This window comes from Pteronotus mesoamericanus, unplaced genomic scaffold, assembly GCF_021234165.1.
Source record: "Pteronotus mesoamericanus isolate MK-2021 breed Mesoamerican mustached bat unplaced genomic scaffold, CSHL_Meso_final scaffold_232, whole genome shotgun sequence".
NCBI classification, from domain to species: Eukaryota; Metazoa; Chordata; class Mammalia; order Chiroptera; family Mormoopidae; genus Pteronotus; species Pteronotus mesoamericanus.
The window spans coordinates 17,122,066-17,145,473 of record NW_026555311.1 but is presented as its reverse complement, the minus strand read 5'-3'; the positions used below and the strand labels follow the sequence as shown (position 1 = coordinate 17,145,473).

The 23,408-nt window shown below is 35.3% G+C and overlaps 1 protein-coding gene across 2 annotated transcripts; it reads left to right on the top strand.

Annotated features, from left to right (window-relative positions):
- The first annotated feature begins 21,832 nt into the window (after positions 1–21,832).
- Positions 21,833–23,008, top strand: PDHA2 (pyruvate dehydrogenase E1 subunit alpha 2). Of its 2 annotated transcripts, XM_054591543.1 has the most exons (2): positions 21,833–22,345; positions 22,439–23,008. In XM_054591543.1, the coding sequence occupies exons 1-2, from the start codon at positions 21,833–21,835 to the stop codon at positions 23,006–23,008; spliced, it is 1,083 nt and encodes a 360-aa protein (XP_054447518.1). The 2 variants fall into 2 exon arrangements, with proteins under 2 accessions (XP_054447518.1, XP_054447517.1); XM_054591542.1 differs by having other exon boundaries at positions 21,833–23,008.
- Positions 23,009–23,408: the final 400 nt, after the last annotated feature.

The following is a 23,408-nucleotide window of genomic DNA, read 5'->3' as shown; positions in this document are numbered from 1 at the left end:
TCAGTTTCTAAATATACCATATTTGTACCATAAAATAAAGAATCCATGTATATGTTCATATAAGATATATGAAAAATCATAGTATATCAATGAGGAGAATCCTGACTGACAAGAATAGCTTATTATTATCGAGAAAATTGTAACTAGCCTGCCTATTATAATCTACTACAGGACAGGCTAGTTTAAGTATATTTATATAAAATATAACTATATAATGTTATTATATATTTAATAAATAAGGTTTAAGGGTCAGAAAATATGAATATATAATATATATTATTATTCTATAAATATATACTATATATTATATATATATATATATTTGCAAGTTTTAGGGTCCGAAAAAAGTTGAATGTGTTTATGTGATATACATCCATATACATACAATATATATCATTAAATAAGGTGTTTAAAAATATTAGCCTTAAAAATGCAGTTTATACGACAGTTATCATTATGGTGAACATTTAAATACATATCAAATGCACTAGGCATTCTGTAGCAGCAAACAAAACTAAAAAAGAAAAAGAAAACAAGATTGCTAGTCTCCAAAATGATAGACTTTAGTTGTAAAAACAAGATTCTCCATAAAGAAAAATCGACTCTGTCCTGCCTGTCCTTCGGACGGCATGCAATTGGTTTCATCCTCTTCCTCCTCATTGGTACCATCTTTAGTTTCTAAAGCAACATATCCTTCTGTCCTTTTCTTCCCTCATAGTTTTTTTTTTTTTCTTTTTGTTTTTGGGATTTTGTGTTTTTTCAGGCTTCCCTTTCTTTTCCTGAGAATTTAATATAGGTTATCTCATGTTTCTAGGCTTAATTTTCTTCTCTTTCTTATGGTACTCATACTGAATAAGTGATCTCATCTTCTTCATAACATCGGCACCCATGCTTTTCAACTCTTGTCCATATTTCCAGCTCAGCCCATTTTCATGCGCATGCCATTTAAACTTAAATCTCTATTCCCAGCTCAAGTTTTTGTCCTGAGGCATGATGCCTACTGGACAATATCACAGTTTCACATCATTTCAAACTTTACATGTCTAAAAACAAATCTTTATTTTCATTGACTTTATAGCCTGGATCATTTCCCTCATTTTTAATTTCTTACCTCAATTAATGATGCCACCTCACACCTAATGGAATAAACTGGAAACCTAGATGTCCAGTTTGATATCAGCTGTCCTCACCACCTACATCCATGCAGGTACGGCGTCTTGCCAGTTTTGCCTCTGACCAGTCTTGGCAGTGTCCATTACTCTCCATCTTTTACCAGGCAGCCTTAATCAAAGTCTTTCCAGTTTTTTACATGGATGATAGAATATCCTCCTAACTGTTCTTCCACCTTCTTGGCTGTCCCATTGAGGAAAGGATGCCAGAATGATTAATCTTCCCAAAATGTAAATACAATCATGCCATTTCTTTGTTTGTAATAATGTATGGCTAATCAAATCTTTTAAAATAAGCTCCAAATCCCATTGTGATTAATAGAAGTTTCCTCATATCTAATTTGCAACTCTTGCTTAATGTCTTGCCACCACTACCTCAAACTCTACTTCCATAAATACAATGTCACAATTTTTATAAATTGTATAAACTGTCCCTTATATCTTTCTGTATAATGCTCACTCTATCTAGTACAATTTTGTTTCTTACCTCCATTAACTATTAATATTCTTTCTCTCTTATCCTTTTTTTTTTTTTTTTTTACAGACATACACACACCTTACTTGGATAAATGCAATTGTTTCTTCAAAATCAGTTGGAAGTCTTGGAGAAGATTGTCCAATTACAAAACCACTCAAGTCTGGATACGTAGTCTATTACATTCTCACATGTTCAGGTGAACACTTCTTTTAAAGTCATTTACACACTTCATCTTAATAAATTTTTTTAATTCTCTCTTTAAACTACAAAGTTCTTCTAGTAATAATTCTTTGCACATAGAGAATGTTTATACTAGTAGCTCTAATTATTAAGTAATGTGGGAAGAACTTGTAGGAAAATCTAGCCCTACGCAATAGTTAGCAGAGATCAAAATTATGGTGTTCCTTACTCTTATTGAAAAAAAAAATGATTTAAGAAAGTATTTTATTTCCTTCTAAATTTAAAGAGTAACAAATTATAGCTCTCAGCATATTTTCAGCACAAATCTGTGAGTACTCTCAGTCTTTTCAATTAATATTATTTTACTTTTTAAATTTCAGGCTCAATATAAGCAATAATTTAAATATACTTTTTAAAATGAACTTTCAATTTGTCACTTTTCTCTTCAAACTTTCTAGTGACTCCAGCTTATTAAAAATAGAATCTAAAGTCTTTACCATTTAAATTGCCAACAGGATTCAACTTGCTTTTCTCTGTGATTATATCTCTTTTCATATAACTTCCTTTCAATAAATATTAGTAAATAAATTCACTGTTTAATATATTATATTTTCAACTTTCTCAGAAAGGCAATGCATGGAATTGTATTGAAGCATTCTTCAGAATAATGGTAATTGCTCATATTTTCCATGGATCTCATTTACTGCTCTTCAAACTTATATTCAGCATGATGCAGTCTTAGGTATTTCTTTTGCAAAAGGAAAACTATTTCAAAATAACAACTCCAAAATACATGCTTTATAACGTTTCTATGTGCTATATAATTACTATGGAGGAAACATATGTTGAGAATTAAGATATTTCAAGTTAAGTTTAAACCCTAAATTTGTCACAAAATTATGTGTTTGGTTTACTTAAAACTGATATAATGAATAGCAAAGGCTATGTCAAGTATTTATTTAAAAATAACTTGGTATACTTTGGGAAATTCTTTATTTTACCTACTCAAGAGTAAAAGGATAAGTTTCAAAACTCCAAGAATATTACAGACTATTAGACTGAATTTAGTTAAATGGAGGGAAAAAGTTAACCTTAAGCTTACAATTGTATACAAGATATACTGAAATTATATTCCCTCCATTGAACATAATGACTTCATTCTACAAGCAGCATTAATTAGGACTTTTTTTTATACATACTGTATAAAGGTGTATATTGTTACTTGATTAATCACCATCTCTTGTCTTAAAAACAATATGGACTTTCCATCATTAAATATTTAAATGAAAGAATGTGTAATGTCCAGTCTATTTCTACACATTTGTGGATTAATTATATCTTTTATACTTCCTTTTTTCTTTTTGTCAGCATTTACATTCTTTCATAAAAAGGACCTGTGCTCAGGGTGAGAGTGTGGAAATACACAATTAAAATAAGTCTATTACTTTACTGTTTGTTAATTAACTGAACACCTTCATCAGCAAATCTATCAGCTTGCTTTCCTGAAGTTTTAAAGACTAAGCAATATGAGAAGGAGGATTTTTTGCAGTCTATGTGGTATGAAACAATTGGATTTATTTCATCTCATATGCAATAACATATTGTGGAAATAAATGAGGAGCGAAGGCATGGGTAATTAAAAAATGCTTTGGTTTCATTTTATATAAAAATGCCTTTACTTTATTTCCAAAAAAAAAATCCTCTCAAACAAACAAGCAAAAAGACAAATATATACATGAAAGACAAAAGTCATGAGAATTAGAAAGCTGCTAAAGTCAGTGCAAACAATGAATATTAACTCAAAACTAACTTTTTGCAAAATGGAATCATGCGATAAAATGACTAACTTTAAAATAAAAATCTTAACATATGTCACAAGTGTATGTTTATGATGTAGTCTTTCCTATAAGTCAGCTGGGCAACTGCTCAGCTGGCTGCCTGCTGAGCAGCCCAGCACCAAGGAGCAGACAAGAGTCAACATGCACAGTAACTATGCTATTCACTCAGCTTTTATTGAATGTGGGTTCACTCGAAGTGGAACATCAACATATACTAATATCTTACTTTAACAATCTAAGAGAAACATAACCATACACAAAGCTATCAGTGGGGGATATTGAACCCGAGCCCCAGAGTCTCTATCTGCAGGTCTGAGAGGCAGCACAGTGGGCAAGGCAGTTGTCAGCATCTTGCAAGGAAGGATCTCTGGAGCCATGTGGGCAGCAGGGAAGGCAAAGTCCTCAGTCCAGCAGGGCAGAGACTCTGGTGGCCAATTCTGAGGGATATCAGCGTGGCATGGAGCAGCACTCTGGTGTGTGGAGTCTCAGCATTGGTCTGGAATCTGCCCCAGGTATACCTTAAAAGCAGGCACTTTATCCATCTAGGACTTTTCAGTCAATGTCTTGTTACCCTTCATGCCAAGTGTGGAATTTTCCCAGGAGCTGTGGGTGGTGCATGGCTGTTCTGCTTGACACCCCTGCTGGCAAATGTGGAATTTCTCCAGGATCCTATCTATGGGTGGTCCCGCTCTGCAAACATGGCTATTCTGGCCAAGTTGGCAGGTATCTTAGGTGTGTCTCCTTGCTGGACGTGTCTGTTCTTACCATGTGGGCAGATATGTCTCCTTGCCAGATGTGTCTGCTCTGGCTTAGGTAGTTTTCCTTTTGAACCAAAGTGTCATGGATGACTGACAGCCATTTTGATTGACATGAGTGACTCCAGTTTGTTTTATATACTTTATGCTATCTTGATTGGATCATTGCCCTTTTACATGTCCTGCTCTCCACAACATGCCATTTGCTTATCCAGCCACTCCAGTGGTTAACACTAACAATACCTGGGGCCCTGCACACATCACCAGCCAGCACTTCTCCTACTGTTTGGGCTCTAAGCTCAAAGAGTTCTTTGAGTTCTTTGAGATGACATGCTATTCCTGGCCTCAAGGCCATCCCACGAAGTCTTTCTTCTGCTTGGAACACATTGCTTCCCCTTCTACTAATTGAATTTTTATGCATATTTCAGAATTCAGAGTGAAATCTTCTCCTCTTAGAATTCTTCTGGATCACCTGAAGCAATAATTAACAAATATGAGAGATGCCATCACTCCAAAAACAGAACACATACAGCATTTTTTATTGCAAAGTGACTAATGGGAAGAGAGGAGGTGAGGGATATGCTGCTGCCATTTAGTGCTCAGAGGCCAGAGTGCTAGATGATCAAAAACTTGAGGTTAATTTTGCACACTGAAATACTGCCCCTTTCAAAATGCAACTAGTGCTCCCATTTAGAAATACTGATTGAGAAAACAGATCAAGTCTTCTACTAAAATTCTTTTAACTCTCTGACCACTACATTTATTGAAATTTTAAATAATATTTTAACTTTATTGATAATTTAATATTAAGTGAAATAAATTAAATTAATTTAAAAAAATTACTAGATAAGGGGCAGAGAACTTTATTTATCCCTAATATGTTCTTCTGGGTAGAGACAATTGCAAAGATGTAACATTCCTGACCTCTCATTCAGCATTCAGAATGCTCCTTTACACATTCTATTGTACATTGTGAGAGCAGAGGGGCTTATTTAACCTACAAATTGGGAAACTATAATCCAGGAATCATGGATTTGGAGTCTTTTTCAGGTTTTTCTTCAGAAAGTTATGAAATGACTTAGAAATGTATGAATTAGCATTGTTTGTTACACATTTTAGAAAAATTCACATTAATGGTTATGATGTGTCAACTTGACTGGGATAAGAAATGCCTACATTGCTGGTAAAACATTATTTCTGGGTATCTGTGAGGGTGTCATTGGGAGATTGGCATTTGAATTGGTAGACTAAAAAGATGGTTCTCACCTATGTGGGTGGGCACCATCCAATCAAATGAAGACATTGATAAAACGGAAAAAAGAAGAAGAAAGGTAGGTTCTTTCCCCCCCGCCACAACCTTGAGCTGAAACATCCATTTTTTCGCCCCTGGACATCAGCGCTCCTGCTCCTCGGACTTGCATCAGGCCTTACCCTTTTGGCCCCCTGGTTCTTTGAACTCAGACACCATGGGCTTTTCTGGTTCTCCAGCTTGCCGAAAGCGAATGGAACTGGTCCGCTTCCACAACTGTGTGAGACAATTTCTATAATAAATCTCTTTGTATTTATATCCATATATCTATGTCGCCCATATTTATATCATCTGTGTTATTGGTTCTGTGTCCCTGACCAATATACTCTTGTATAATATATACAAACTTTCCTTTTCTCAAGTAGAAGAGTTGACAGTAACCCAAGCTCCTTCCAGGTATCTGCTTCCCTGCCCAAGGCTGCCAGATCTCCAAACTTTACATCTGATTTTCAGGGAATAATGTGGAGAGAGAACAGGAAAGGACAAACAATAGGTAAAGAATGCATGCCAGACAACTGCCAATGAATTTTCCTTGAAATCACACATCTTTCTGCTTACATTTCATTGCCCATTAACTAGTGACAAAGCCCCTGAATGACTGGTAGAGAAACTGGAATATATAGTCTTGCCTGTAGGAAAAATAAATAAAGTAAGAAATTCAGTTATTAAAGACAAAGAGAAATTTTGGAATAGGTAACTATGAGTTTGTCACAGAATATATAAACACTAAAGAACAATTGTTACCAGGGCTAAAAATTCATGCATCCCAAATTATGCCTGTCACCTTTCCAATACACTGTATTAGAAGTTAAGCAAAGAGATTGGAAGAAGACAATGAGAAACTCCAAGGAAAAAAAAATAAACCTGAAAGAAATATGAGGACAAGATGAACAAAGTTTCAGGAACCCAATTTTACATATGACTAAAGAATATTTACTACTAACCTCCTAATTAAGACATTTGTGATTATTAAAATTTCATATTCATATATTCATAATCCCATATGAATTCATATTCATTTATTCATAAACTTAGCATATAACTTACTGAAGACTCTAACTTAGCATACTGATGTCTGAAGTGCACATGATGTCTAATATTTGATATTCTCCTTTATTTACAAATTACTCTTTTTTAGCATCATCTTTATTTTCACTTATTATCAGTTGTTGTTTTACTTTATTGTCAATGGTAGGAAGCCATATATATTTGCATATCTGGGGCATCAAATCTTCCATTATTTAAGATTTAAGATATGTGTGTGTTGTGGTTCAACCATAAATTAATAACATTGAATTGCCAAAGCAAATGTATGCATTATTCCCCTTGAAAATTTGTCATGTAGCCCTGGTCCATGTGCCTCAGCTGGTTGGAGTGTTGTCCCATAAACCGAAAGTTTGCAGGTACAATTTCTGGTCAGGACAGCAGAAATGTCTGGGTTGTGGCTTCAGTCTCGGGTCGTGGTGTGTACAAGAAGCAACCAATCAATGTTTCTCTCCCTCTCTCTCTCTGTCTCTCCCTTCCCCTCTCTCCAAAAGCAATAAACATGTCCTTGGGTGAGGATAAAAAAATTAAAAAAAAAAACATAGTTATATATGTTTCTTCTTCATAATGGACAACATGTTAATTTGTGCTCTTTGAATAACTTTTAACAACAGCAAATATATGTGGTAAACTTTCAGTATCAGATAAGATTGGAACTTATAGGGAATTAAATTTAATGCAAACAACCTATTTATAAACTGTCTTTTTAGAAAAAGTAAATGATTACTGTTTCAAATGTGCTCCTTCCCAATAATTATCTGTTTCATTTTTATTATTTTACCAGAAAGTGTGATGTCATGGGGTAAATAAGACAAGAGTGCTTTTGTTCAACACATTTCTTTTTCTGAGATGTTAAATATCTGGATTTAATTATTTGGCCCAACTGAAAATATTTTGAACATATAAATTTTTGTTTTCATTTAGAACAGTCCATTTGTTCTCAACAGATCATGTGGTTTTTTAATGCTTCCTTGCTAATTTTTTGGTTTTGCCTATTTTTTATAGGTTATGCTAGTGGTTCTCAGATAATTATATACAATAATTTATTTCAATAAATGTTCATAAAGTGTCCACTATTTAACATGCATTGTTTTAGGCTCATGAACTACAGCAGTGAACAAAACAGAATGAGTCCTGTGCTTGTGGACTAGACTTTCCATTCTAGTGGGAGAGAAAGATTATAAATAAGGTAATAAATATATATAATATGTAATATATGTAATAGATCGGATATAAATACCAAAGTCATTAAGTTTATTCTTTCATCAACAGTTATAAGAGGCTTGCTTCACACACTTTTGATATTTTTCAGTATTTAATTTAATTTTTGGAAATAACTAGAAGTCAAATTGTTATATTTATATTTTTGTCATTTCTTTAATAATGAGAGAAATTAAACTGTTTCTTAATTTATTTTGGTATATTTTAGCTAAACTGCTTATATGCAATTCCTTTGCTGCATTCTTTGCTTTCTTATTCTCTGTTTGTGTTTTGTATAATAGGTAATTAGTTCCAAATCTCATGTCTTGTGAATATTTTTCTCAGCTTATCGTTTTTTATTTTACCATATTTTTCCTGCAATTTAAAAAACTTTATTTGGTAAAATTTATTACTATTTTCTTCTTAGTAGTTTCTAGGTTTTATATCAACGTTCTTTTCTCATTTCTCATAATGTCATCTAGGATTTTTATGTTATTATTTATTTGTAATTTACATCTGTATCATTCTGAAGTTGTTTTTGGTATAATACTTAAGCTGCCAACTTCATTTTTTTAATTAAAAAAATTTTACCTAAGTGTCTAGTTATTTGCTCTAACACCATATTTAACATCCATATTTTTTTAATGACTTGGTATTATATTTTTTCATGTACAAAGTCTCCATATACAGGAACATTTATTTCTTGACTCCAAACTCTGCTTTGCATCATTGGTCTGCCACTGCACAAAGCATCAAACTCTTTAATTAATTGTCATTTTAAAATATTTTAAATACAGATTAGGTCTAATCTCTCATTAATAATATTTTTGGACATCCCTATAAATTTGTCTTTGGTTATTTTTCAGGTAAACTCTTATTTCCTTATTTTCCTTCTCTACACTCAAGAAAATCATGTTATTTTGTTTTAGATAGATTGATTAATTTTAGAAGAACTGACATAGTTAAAATAATGTCTTCTTGTAAACCGGGTGTGTATATCCATTTTCATTTTTACGTACTTTTTATATTATTATTTTTTTATTGTTGTTCAATTAGAGTTGTCCCATATTTTTCCCTGTTGCTCTCCCCTACCCCGTGCTCCCCACAGTCAACCCCCTCCCAGTTGTCTATGTCCATGGGTCCTCTATACGTGTACCTTGACTTTACCCTTCCCCTTCTTTCCCCCCAAAATCCCCCTTCCTCTTCCCCTCTGGTCACTGTTGGTTTGTCCTTTATTTCCATGTGTCTGGTTCTATTTTGTTCATTTGTTTCTTTTGTTGATTAGTTTCCACTTATCGGTGAGATCATATGGTATTTGTCTTTCACTGCCAGGCTTATTTCACTTAGCATAATACCCCTTGGTTCCATCCATGCTCTTGCAAAGGGTAGGAGCTCTTTCTTTCTTTCTACTGTGTAGTATTCCGTTGTGTAAATGTATCACAGTTTTTTAATCCACTTATTTACTGATTGGCACTCAAGCTGTTTCCAGCATTTGGCTACTGTAAATTGTGTGGCTATGGACATTGGGGTGCATAGGTTCTTTAGAATCAGTGTTTCAGGATTCTTAGGGTATAGTCCCAGCAGTGGAACAACTGGGTCAAAAGTCAGTTCCATTTTTAGTTTTTTGAGGATATTCCATACTGTTTTCCACAGTGGCTGCACTAGTCTGCATTCATACAAACAGTGTACTAGGGCTTTATATTCTATACGCTGATTTTATGACTTACATTTGAATTCATTTTATTATATTTTCAAAAATTGATGGACTCTCGTGTTTTATGGGTATAAAATTTTGTAAGATAATAGTTGTAAGTATAAATGTATTTCTTCTACTCCCAAATCCACAACATTCACAGAATTTACCACTAGAACCCACCCACACTGGAAGAACTGAGTCATCCAATGAGAAAACAAAACAAAGGTTATAAACAATGAAACAGAGGAGGAAGACACACAAAATCACCCAGTGCAGAAAATAAATCAGCAGTGGACTGCTAGGAAGCAGCCTTGAAGGGAAATGTGAGGATGAAAGAGGGCACTGAGTACTTGTAATTGTCTGGAGTATGTCCGGGTTTTCACCATCCTTTCAGTCACTCTACCTGGAAGAGATGGAGTGGCAAATTTGGGAAATAAAAACCAGGCATGCGAGACTCAGTGCCTTTCTCTCGGGAATGAGAGTCCTGCAGGTGACAGGGCTGCTTCTCTGCTCTTCTCAGTCCCCAACCCTACCTTCCAGTGCAGCTTTGCTTATGACTGAAGAAGGTGAATCTGCCTAATCCTGGGGTAGGAGGTTGAATTTTCTTTGACACTACGATATTCTTTAATGGAAACTTTACAAAAGTAATGAAGACAGTTTGGCCTCCATTTGTGGATTCTTGGTTTTATATACCAATGTATGGCCTCCATTTGTGGATTCTTCGTATTATATACCAATGTATTCAAAACCCATGCAGGAAGATGATGGAATTGGATGGGCCCCTCAAGGATCTGCGTAAGAACTTAAAGTACCCGAGGACGGAGAGTCCTTCCGCGTGTGTGGGCGCGCGAGCGCGCTCTGTCTCTCTCCAGTACACGGGGTTGAGTGAGAACTCTGGACTCAAATTGATTTCACAACCTGGCTACACTATTTATATTTTCTCACAGTTAAAATGGGGTTTATTGAATATGCTTACATTATCTACACATTTTAACTGTGAGAAAGTGAACATAATAATAGTACCTACATGAAAGTGTGCCTGTGAGAAATGAACTAGATAACGTATGAAAGTTTAGACAGTGAGCATTATATGCTAAGCACTCAGTAACAGTTGGCAATTGTTGTTATGACACATGGGAGATAAAAAATAAGTATAACCTGAATGTAATCTTTTGAAAACAATACTGAACTAATTATTAATAAATTTAAATTCTGAATTCCCTATTTGTGCAAGTACACACATAAAATCTTCCAAGAGATACATTCTTGTAATAGCCAGGAAAGGAAGACTTTTTATGAAAATTATTAATGAATTAAATAAATAAACCAACAAACAATATGAATTTATTGCAGAAATTCTAGGATATTTTGATTATGAAGAAATCTATAGATATACTTAAGAGTGTGTTTTATCTAGATTATACAAATTAAGCAAGATACATTATATATGTATATTTATGTATAGCTATATATCCGTGTCTAACTCTCCACAAGGTAGGGCAAAATAGGCTTATAGTTGTTCATACGGAAAATAATATAGTAAATAATAAATAATAATACAAGAATAAACTCTGTGTTTCATGTACTTTTGTCTCACACTGTATATACCTGTATCTATATCTATACTTATATCTTTTTCTCCTGGGGTGCTCTCTGAAACTATGTCATCTATGTCCCGGAGTAGCTCTAAGATATCTGCCCACAAAGTCATCCCAGGTGCCCATGTCTGAGCATCAGTTCCATGTGAGTGTCCTGGCATGTGGATCATTCCTCCTGACCAGCATGGTTGGATCAAGCGAGACTACGTTGCCAGAATTGTACTGACACACTGGTTTTGCATGATTTTCACTCACATAGGACACAGGACAAATTCAGGGCTTCGGCTACCTGTAGTTCAGCAGCAGCCCTTGGGTTTGAGCGTTGAATAGGGAGTGATTCTTGCACATATGTGTTGTGACCATGGTGCTGCCTCCAGTCCTCAGCACTTGTGAGTGGTAGGGGTGACGGTAGGCATCCCTTGCCCTGTGTGGTAATCATCACCTGTACCTACCACAATCATTCTGCCACTCTGCAAACTTCTGATGTTACCTTCGATTGGCTGCTTGAGGCTCCCCACTAAAGAGGAGGTGCTTGATGGCCATAAAAAGTAAACATGCCGTGGCTGACATGCCAGAAAATGGTGTATAAAGAAATTCTCAAAGACCTTGATGTTCCATCTGAAGTGGTTCACAGAATGCCAAATACAACACTTGTGAATTTCCTACCAAGAGACTTGAGCTTGAGATAATTTGCTTCAGAAAATACCAATGACACTGTTTACAACAGGTGTCCAATCACTCCGGAACCACCATGAATGACCATTATACAGTCTATTGTGAGAGTCCACTGGCAGGTGAATGGCAAACTTTCTATGACTCTAGTGTCATTCCCATGTCCACCAGTTAAGTGCACACCAGTGACATCTATTTGCTCTTCTGCTAATTGGCCATTTTGGCCAGTCCACTCTACTGTACTTAGCAGGGAGGAGCTACATCCCTACTTCCTTCTCTGGTTGTACTGTATCCTAATTTTTTTTCAAAGAAACAAACAAACCTAAAAACAAAAAAACACCTCACAAATAAGGGAAAAACAAGTAAACTAAAGCTGCAGGGTGCAGAAGTGGGGAAGAGTGGTTACCAACCCTAGGCAGTTTACACCTATCCCTTCCCAGGACTTTAAAACAGCTATTCCACTATGCCAACAGGCTCTCCTTACAGTTTTCCCCTCCTGCTTCTAACTGATGCTGTGACATCATGTTCTCTTTGGTTGGTCTTAAGTTGTGCCACAGGTGGGACAGTCATTTCTTGCATGAGAGGGCCGCTCATTTCACTCTTTACATGGCCCCTCTTGCTGGTGGTGGTGTGGAGAAGACAGGAATGCAGTCCACATGGAAAGAAATCACATTCTAGAAACGAAGTAATGGCAGCCTAAATAACTCAAGGGAAGACATGGTTGGATGATGTGTCCTTTTACATTTATGCCATACGTATCTTAAAGGTAAATTGATCATGACTAGAAATAGAATGACCATTTACTTTTACCTGCATACTCTGGGTAAGATTTTTATTTGTGGTCATTGTCAGTAAAGCAAGGTAATGACCTTTAAGAAGTTATCTTCATAGGTGGCAGGAAATACATTGCAGCATCATGAGTGATGATGATGTAACCAGAATTAAATAAGTCGTATTAGTGAACTATAAAATCAAGAATATCTGTACTGTTTCAATACAAACAGATACTAGAGAACCCCTGCTTTGTGAGTAATAATAGGTATTACCTTTTCCTTGAGGAAGCAGGTATGAAATTAGGTAAAAATGATGCATTTGGCAATAAAGAACAGGAACGGAGACATCTTCAACATGAACAAGAATAGACTGCTTATTTTTAATACTATCAAGAATATTCACAAGTTCTGATTGGAAGTAAGTGTGTAATTATCTTTTCTCTACTCATTATCCTGAATCATCATCAATAAATCACTATACCCTGTATGAAGCCATGAATTTTGTAATTCATTTTGAAACTTTGCAAAGATATATTTTTCTGGGGTCCCACACATCATAAGGAGGCCTTCAATGCCAATATATTAATAAAGATATGATATGAGTATCTTAACAAATATCAAAAAAATTTTGAAAATTTTAATATATTTGTTAAAAATGTAAGAAAAATTGAGACTATCTTCTTAGCATAGTATGTGTTTCAGTCTCAGAGCTAACTTCATAATTATTGATGAAACATTAGAAACTTTGGAGTTAGACAAATTGGAATTTGAGTCCAGTTTCTATCACTTACTTGCTTTTGGTTCCTGGAAGTAGTAATTATTAAAGCCTTAGTTTTCTTACTAGTAAAATAAATGTTAGTCTTATCTATGTCAGGATTGTTGTGACAGTTAAGTAAAATTTTGCTTGCAGTGCACTGAGAAATGTGCCTAGAATATAGTAGAAGTTGATAAATAATTGTCTATTAAAACCAACATAACACAAGATGAAAAACAACTTTACAAACAATGGGTAGACTACTCAGAAGGGGACCAACAGGATGTCAGTGTGTAAGTTGTGAATAAATTGAGAGATGAATATTCTTCAATGCTAAAACTGAATAAATATTGTAAAGACAGTTCTCTCCATATTTAATGAAATTCCAGTCCAAATACCAAATTATATTTCCATTTAATAAAATTACTCTGTTCTTCATATGAAATAATATATAAGCTATAAAATCTTCAACAATTTTGAGAAAGAAATGGTAAGAGAAAAGGCTTGGTCTATTGAGTATGTAATTATATAATGCTCTAATAATTAAAACTGTAAAGTATTTGAATAAGAATCAATGGGCAGATACTAAAACTAAACAGCCTCAAAACAAATTTTCTATGTAGATAATGATATACACATAGATAGAGATATGAAGTTGACATTCCAAAATAATAAATATATAGACTACTTCTTACATGATGTAGAAGAATTAAGTATACAAAATTAAGTTGTAATATTACCTCTCTGTGTTGTCCAGTAACTTGCAGATGTCTCAAAGACTAAATATAAAAGAACAAAATTATTAAAAATAAGAAGTAATTATTTAGAATATATTAGCACAAAGTTGTGTGCGAAAAGGAGTGGAAACATAATATGCCAAATACAACGGATGCATTGAATGCTTGTATTAAAATTGTAAACTAAACTTTAAAAAGTTTGCTTTCACTAACACATAGTGCCTGGAATATAGTGTGAGCTCAGGCATAATACATGTATTCAGTCTTTGGAGAACTCATCATAAGTTTCAGTGAAGTGCTCTTGGCTAAAGAGAATGGAAGCAGCTAATTAATGGCACATCCATAATTGGGCCTTTTTCTTTTTGCAGCCATTAAAATGATCTTTTAAATGGCTTTTGATTATTTTGAAAATAATTGTAATTGATACAAAAAACTGAAGAGATTAAAAATGCTTTGTATGATCCTAATTATATGAGAAAATTTAAAAATAAAGAAAATAAAAATTTAACAGCATTTAACTTGGGTGATTTAAATATTTTATCTTTGTGCCTTTATGAATTCATAGTATAATATTTTTAAAATGGCACTATAGTCAAAGTATATTTTAAGTTTATAAATCAACAATATAGGTCTCTAATCATGACAAGAAAATTAGGAAGATATTTTTATTTAAATGGGTATAAGGTAAGACATCTTTATTTCTGGAAATTTTCAGGCTTAAATAACTATAAGTCTTTTAAATGCTCTTTTGTTCCTGATCAAATGAAGGGAAGTTAATGTTGAAAATATAGTTCATAGTTCCCTAATGGTGATAATTAAACCAATAAACCACACGAGATCTGCGGGTAATCGCTGGAGCTGGCCCTTGCCATAATAGAGCATATAATATTAATTTTAGACCCACATTTACTTTTTGGATCAAGGTTGACATATCAGGAAATGAAGTTTTGTGTATAGACAACATAAGAACATGATATATTTTTTGAAGTTAAGGTAAGGGAATATCCATGGAGAAACACTTACGTTATGTGGAAGAGAGTTCCAGAGAGTGATTTTGCTGAAGTTGTCATTAAATTTAGCCAAGTTCTTGATATGAGAAATTTTAGTTCATTGTTGACTATACAGATTGCAGAAGCATATGGAAGCAATTAGAGGAAAGTAAATGGAGACTGAGGGTACAGGCTGCATGTTTGTGGAGCTTGACTAGATAAAAGGAATAATATAGGATGAGATCTAAAAGTGCAATGAGGACTCTGGTGTCTTCTTTCAGAGCTGAGGAAATATGAGCAGGAAAGACCCAAAGGAGAAGACAAAATTAATGACTCTCTGGTGGGGGTATATGGGAGTGTGGAGTATATGGGAGAATAGTGTCTCATTATGAGTAAACAGCAGGTTCTGCAGCCAGGTTGAGGGGTTAGATTTCAGATAAGAAGAGAACTACTCTTCCGCTGAGATTAGAAGGGAAGGAAGCTCTGTAGATGTTTAAAAAAATAAAAAAATAAAAATAAAATAATAAAATAAAACAAACCAAAACAAGAGACAAGCAGCTGGGGTGAGGGAGTAGTGTAATATGCAAGAAACACTGAATCAGAAGATGAGACTGGCTCCCTATTAATAAGATGCATGACCTGAGGCCACGCTCAGTATCTCTTGGGCTTGTTAACCTCACCAACTCTGTTTTTCCTTAAATCAATGGGGGTATGATACATTGCATATAATTTTCCAAATAATAGGGAAAAATTCATTGAATTTGAAAAAATCCCTTTAAAAGATGTAATGCTTTCTTATAAGTAGACGGTATTTTTATCATGAAATGTGGTGGGAAGAGGGCTAGATGAGGGCAGATCAAAGTTAGAGTTTTCAGAAAAATTCATCATAAGTTTCAGTGGAGTGCTCTTGGCTAAGAGGACAGAAGCAGCTTAGCCAGCTGATGGCCCTGACAGAAGCTTGTTAAATTCCTCTGATAATCGCTCAACAACCTTGTTTTCTGAATATGATGCCATTGATGAGTGTCTAATATATTTGAGCTTAAAAACTCTTCTTGTACACTATATTTACCAATATGGGTGATGTTTATTGGCCCTTTTATTCCAAAACCTCATCAAGCCTTCTCTCATGGTGACCTTTTGGATTTATTATACAGTGCTGGATGGATGCTATGGAAATATCTTAGAATCTAGATGCACAGTGGGTCTGTGGGAACAGAAAAATTCTCACGCATAAAAAGCTCCATAAAACGTCCACAGCATTGTCTTAGGTTGCTTGAGAAAATGCATTCATATTCATAATGTACTGCATAATTATGGGTCTTGATTTTCATATTTCCCAGTGTGTTTTCTCAGCTCTGCTGTATTACCAAATTGAAAGAGACAACACAACTTTACAAAATTACAATGTTCTGTTTTGTATGTTGCAGTTTGGCAGAACTCTATTTTTAATTTGCTCATCATTGATCCTAATAAAGACAAACTGTCATTGTAACCATTGCCTGGAATGCAATACATTAGTTTTATTGTCTCTGTTACAGCTGCTCATGTGTTGCTTCCTCTGTCATTCAGTAATAATGTGTCCTTTTCTACATGCAGTGCCAGGAAAGCTGGGAGAGCTCAGAGCACAACATCTCCCTGTGAACTGGATTAAGTACAGGGAAATTGAATTGTACATCATCATTGTGTTTGTGCTACTTAGTTCAAAAAAAGGAAGATAGAGAAAGAAAACACTTCATTATATGTGCAGAAAAAGTGAAGAAAAACATTTTGATTTAAAAATTTTCTCTCTTTGTAAGTTTTGCCTTTTACCTATTCTCTCAGCCTCAGTTTCCTCATGTAGAAATTGAGAACGATAGGAACTGTCTTACCTGCTTCTCTGAGGATCAAATGAGCAACTTTGTTAACTTTGTATGTCCAGAAAAGAGATGCAAAGCTATCACATACTGGGGCAATATTTACAAAGATATCATGTGCATTGAGTGCCTTAAATCTCAATGCACATGATAGCTTGAAATTTCATCTCCATTATTTTAAACAAATATTATTTTGCCTAAAACATTGCTTGTTTCTCTGCACATGTTTTCAGGGGTCTCCTTAAAGAGCCCATGTAACCTATAAGGATCTCAGTGTAGGATGTAATAGCCAAGGCTCTGCTCAAAGTTAGGTACAAAATAACAGAAAGAAAACTGACAATGTGACCAACAGCATGTTAAAATTGCCTTCTTCCTGAACCTTCTTTTCCCAAGATGTGTCTGTAATGTCAAATGTGCTGCTCAAACTTCCTTCTAGGGGGCAGTAGTGCCTTGGAATTTTGCCAACATTCCTTTGTCGCTCTTTAAACCTAGTTCACTCAGGTCTTCTTCAAAAAAGCAAATCAAAAGAAATAAATGTGCTAATTATGTCATTGCATACTGATATTAGAAAAAAGTAATAGTCTACCCATAGTTTTCAGAATGGAAGGGTTATTGGAGACCATTTATAAAGGAAACATCATAAAATAGTACAGCTAAGAGAATCTATATATTACAAAAGACCGGAGAGAAGCGAGGAGTCCTCATTTCATGATTGAATACGTAGAGTTTGATTTTACTCTCATACTCGATATATACTTTACTGCTATTAAAATTAAAGTTCCTATGGATAAATGTATATTTATTTAAAAAATAACAATTTGAGACATGGGTTTTTAAGTATATGAGAATTAGAATCTGCTGAACAAAACACTTTCCCAAGAAGTATAAATAATTTTAGGAGGATATGCAAATCTGACTTCAGATTTACTGAATTTGCTTTTAGTTTGTAGATATATGCATTGAACTGATTATATTTATTTTGAACGAGATTATGATTTTACAAGACAACTCAAAGTACTGATGAGAAATCAGGGCACAACACTTGACTCCTATACCAGTCCTTCAGTGGTTGAGATCCTAGGAATTAGAAAATCTTTGACACCAGATCATGCATGAATTTTTATTTGTCATTTCAACTGGCCACAATAAGTTATAACTCTAATTATAAAGACCTTATTTAAAATGCTTTCAAAATTTTTAAAAATATACTTTTGTATTATGATCCCTTTTATCATTATCTGCTCGACTTTGGTGTCAAACTCTAGGGACAGGGTGTGGGTACTCTTTTTTTTTTTTGACTCAGATGCCTGGGGTCATCCAGCAGGAGAGAGATGGCGGCTCCATCAATTGTTACCAAAAATGAACCCATAAGATTTTTCCTCTGCTTACACCATCATTTTCTGTGTGGAATAAAGAGCACTATCACTTTATCTCTTGTTTTCAGTCAACTATTCTCTTCATGGTAATTTGTCCTGAATTTTTATGTAATAATACTTCAGAATTATAATGGAGGTGAGGAGAAGAAAAAAATTATTTGCCAAGGGTTCTAAACTGTCCTTTAATAACCTTGCTTATTATATCATTAAATAGAAACCTTGCTTGATTGTCATTAGTTGTCAGAATATATGATACTGACATTTTCCCTTTCTCCAAGGGAGATAAAGTAATAGACCAAATGGGGAAAACTCTTCTCTGAGTTATATATAACTCATTTTTTCACTAAGTTTTTAATCATCATTCTTAATTGTCAAATCTCAGTGCTATAAAAAAATACATCGCCACTAATCATATAATGAAATCTAATATTATTTATCTAGATTATGTTCAGTTTTTAACAGCTTTTTTTCCACTTAACATTTGGTAAAAAGTGCAATTATTACTGGAGGAATTTAAATATCCTTCAAACATGCTGTTTTTTTTTTTCTTTAGCATTTCTTTCTCAGTTATTTAAAAATATTTTATGTGCTATTGATGCAATGGGAGTGGCACTTTCAAGATAAATTCAGAAATGCACCTTCAGGATCAACCATTAGAGATGAAATGTGAAATCCTGTCACACGGAAATGAGTGACTACTACTGTAATCACTAGCTTCTCTTTTATTGTTTTTAAAATTAATTAAATGTAAAGTTTACCATTGGTCTTATAAAAATGCTCATCTGTGTTCCTTTAATTTCAAATATATTAAAAGTGTGATTCCATGTTCATTAAAAACTTAGAATTTATGAAGATTTTAATTGCAAACAACATTTCAGCAATGAGCGTGTAGATGACTCTTAGCATTGTTTGATAATGAACTTATTATTGAACAATGACAAGACAAGAAATAAATCATTTGAATAAAAATATACCATCATAATCTCTGTTGTCCATGTGTAGCCTGAAATTTATCTAGATGGGGACAGAGAAGAGAGGTTTAACAGCTCACAATCCTCTTGGGAAGTTTTACACTTTTATACTGACATCTGGAAACCTCACTTCTATTTTGAAAATTTGAATGGGTTTAAAATACTTAAAAAGTTATCAGGATTAATCAATTTAATGAAAATACTTTGGCATCGTATTCTGCAAATACAGTTTTACCTGTCTATCTTCTGTTGCATTTAGGAAGTATGGGGTAACTGATGTCCAAGAAGTTATTGGACGTCTCACATTTTATTATTTATCTTAACCAGAGACTGTTGCAAAAAAAGTAGGGGGGGGTGCATTTTCTATGGCAACCTGTAGCATAGGTATTTCCCAATTAGCATCTTTGCACGTTCCTCCCCTGGCATGAATTGGCTTTAGTCCCGTCACACCAGGCTTTTAAGGGGAGCTCTATCTTTGCAGCGCAGACTACTTGTGATGAGATTGAATTGGCACACTTTACTGTATAGCTCTTGTGTTCCTGGCAGTGCTAGGCTGGCTGATACCTCTGGGAGAAGGCTCAGCTGTCACTCAGTGACCCATTAACACTTCTGTTCCATCCTGCAGTGTCATTTTACTCATTCTCATGGAGATAATGCTCCCTGGAGATCTCCAGTACCTGCAGGAATGAAAGAGAACAGCAGAGACAGGCTAACTATCAAAGAGGGAGCAAACATCACAGCAAGACCACAAATTCCAACAGCAGAATTTTAAATTGAGTGAAAAATGAAGCCCATTTTGATGGCTGGGTTGAGAAGGTGGGGGAGGATTGAGTTTTAAGAGAGATCATAACTTTTTAACAAGCTATTTTTTTCCCTCCTGCCTAAATATCAAAAGAAATATCCAAAACAATCTTGCAGCTAGATATAGAAAAAGCAGCTGCTTTGAACATACCCTAGGGAAATTTGAGGAAGAATTTATTCACAGATAGGGATTTGAATTTTATTTGTATGTTTATTTACAATTAGGCAGTGGATATAAAACAGCATGTGTTAAGGTGAATTGCTTGAAAACTTAAATAGAGCAGGATCCCCAGATATCATTGGTTTATTCAGATTACAAAATCACTTCTCTAGTAAAAATACAAAAGAGAAAAATGATACATGATCTTTGTAACCCCAGGCCCAAGACTTCTTTTGTCTTGTGATTGAACTGTTACCAGTTGCTTAAATAAACACAGTATTTATTTAGGCTTAATATTTAAAAACAATATTAAGACAAGAGAGTTGCTCTCTTTCCATCCAAACTGTATACTATTGAGTGGGTTAGTTTATAAGAAATTACACTTTCTAGAGTTTATTATAGAGAGAGTTATATATAAGAACATGCTTCTTGCTTTCCCACACTAAGACTGGTACTATTTAGAATGACATATAAACAAAAAACAAAGCCACCTGAATCTTGATGTTTGCTATGGAAACCTGTTGAACACATTATGGGAGGACTGAAAAAAGAAAAGAAAGGAAAAGAAAAGAAAAGGAAGGAAAAAGGAGGAAAGAAGGAGAAAGAAAGAAAAGGAGAAAGAGAAAGAAGAAAAGTAAATTGGTTAGACATTAGGAATAAAATTGGCTGGACAGAATTCAGGATTATAATAAAGGTGCCCTATCAAAAAATTGTTGTTATAGCAATGTACATCTCAACCTTGCTTTCAATTTTCCCACAGCACATGAAGGTTATCGCTGGGTTTAGATTGTTATTCTTAGGCTGCTTCCACCTCCCTAGATGGCAGGGGTATTAGAAGCCAAAGGGATAAATGTGGTGTATTCTTCCGGAGTACCAACATTTAAAAAAAAAACCAAAAACGTTTGCTTGCTTTTAAGTTAAATATTTAAACTACACATAATTTACAGGTTTTTTAAAAATATTGAAAGATATATGGTATATTTTGGAGTAGGACAGAATATTCCTACATATGCTAAGGATTTTTAAAAAGGTGTTACATAAATTTTGGTGAGAATATCTTTAGTGTCAACTATCAGAACTCTTGTGTGCCTTAGGGACTGCATTTGTTCCTCTCTTCCGTTGACTGATTGATAAACTCGTTGGAGAAGCACTGCTATACGGCACTTAGCAGGGAAAAGAGGCTCAGATTATTATATTGTAGCAATGACAATGGTGTTAATGAGGATCGGAGTGCAGTTCAGCCGAGCCTTCCCGTAGAAGAAACAACGTTTATTCTTATATTTACAGCTGGGAGGATCTGTAAAAGTCCACCAATCCAGGCTGGGGGCCAGCTCTCGACTCTACGTGCTCGTCCTTGCTACTGTCACCAGTTAGGCCACTGTGGCGTCACAAGATCTCGAGAGAGGAAGGGCTGGAGGGAGCCGGGCGCGCAGCTGGCTGCAGGCCGTTGGGAGTTGCCACTACCGTCTGCTGACCTCCATGAAGAAGATGTTCGCCGCTGCTGTGTCCCGCGTGTTGTCGCGTGTCTCCCAGAAGCCCACCAGCAGAGTGCTGGTAGCGTCCTGTAACTATTCAAATGATGCTACATTTGAAATTAAGAAATGTGATCTTTATCTGTTGGAAGAAGGTCCCCCTGTTACGACGGTGCTCACTCGCGAAGATGGGCTCAAATACTACAAGGCGATGCAGACTATTCGCAGAATGGAACTGAAGGCAGATCAGCTGTATAAACAGAAATTCATTCGTGGTTTCTGTCACTTGTGTGATGGTCAGGAGGCTTGCTGTGTGGGTCTGGAGGCTGGGATAAATCCCACCGACCACGTCATCACATCCTATCGGGCTCACGGCTTCTGCTACGTTCGTGGGCTCTCTGCCCCGTCAATTCTTGCGGAGCTGACAGGGCGAAGAGGAGGCTGTGCTAAAGGGAAAGGAGGATCGATGCATATGTATTCCAAGAACTTCTACGGGGGCAATGGCATTGTGGGTGCTCAGGCACCCTTGGGAGCTGGGGTTTCTCTGGCCTGTAAATACAAAGGAAACAATGAGGTCTGCTTCACTCTGTATGGGGATGGTGCTGCCAATCAGGGTCAGCTGGCTGAAGCTTTCAATATGGCAGCCTTGTGGAAGTTACCGTGCGTTTTCGTCTGTGAGAATAACTGCTATGGAATGGGAACAGCTGTTGAGAGAGCAGCAGCCAGCACTGATTACTATAAGAGAGGCCATTTTATCCCTGGACTAAGGGTAGATGGAATGGATGTGCTATGTGTTCGGGAGGCAACTAAATTCGCCGCTGACTATTGTAGATCTGGAAAGGGGCCCCTGGTGATGGAGCTGCAGACATACCGTTATCACGGACACAGTATGAGTGATCCTGGAGTCAGTTACCGGACACGGGAAGAAGTCCAGAATGTAAGAAGTAAGAAAGATCCAGTTATGCTTCTCAGAGATAGAATGGTAAACAGCAGGCTTGCCAGTGTTGAAGAATTGAAGGAAATTGATGTTGAAGTGAGGAAAGAAATTGATGATGCGGCCCAGTTCGCCACAACGGATCCTGAACCACCTGTGGAAGAAATAGCCCATCATATCTACAATGACAGTCCACCGTTTGAAGTTCGCGGTACAAATCAGTGGATCAAGTTTAAGTCCATCAGTTAAAGGAAGACTCTGTAAATTTACTTTTTAGTCCTTCAAAGGAACATTCATTGTCAACTTTAAGAAAATGTGTGCCTACTTTGTTAAGAAGGAATAAATAAAATCCAGAAAACAAAAGTCTTGTAAATGTTATTAAAAGAAATTGAGATTAAAAGTCTATTAAAAGAGATCAGTGAAAGCCACACACTCAGTTAAAAGGGATATTACATTCAATTGTACATTATTGCATTAGATGACATTATACAGTTAATTATTTAATAATTTAAAAGATAAACTGAAGCACATTAAAATTTTCAAGAGTTCATTTGAGCATACATTGATTAGAATCAGGCAGTGCCAAAAAAAGAAAAAGAAAATAAAAAGAAAGGCAGTTAGGAGCCATCCTCCAATCGGAGCTAGGGGA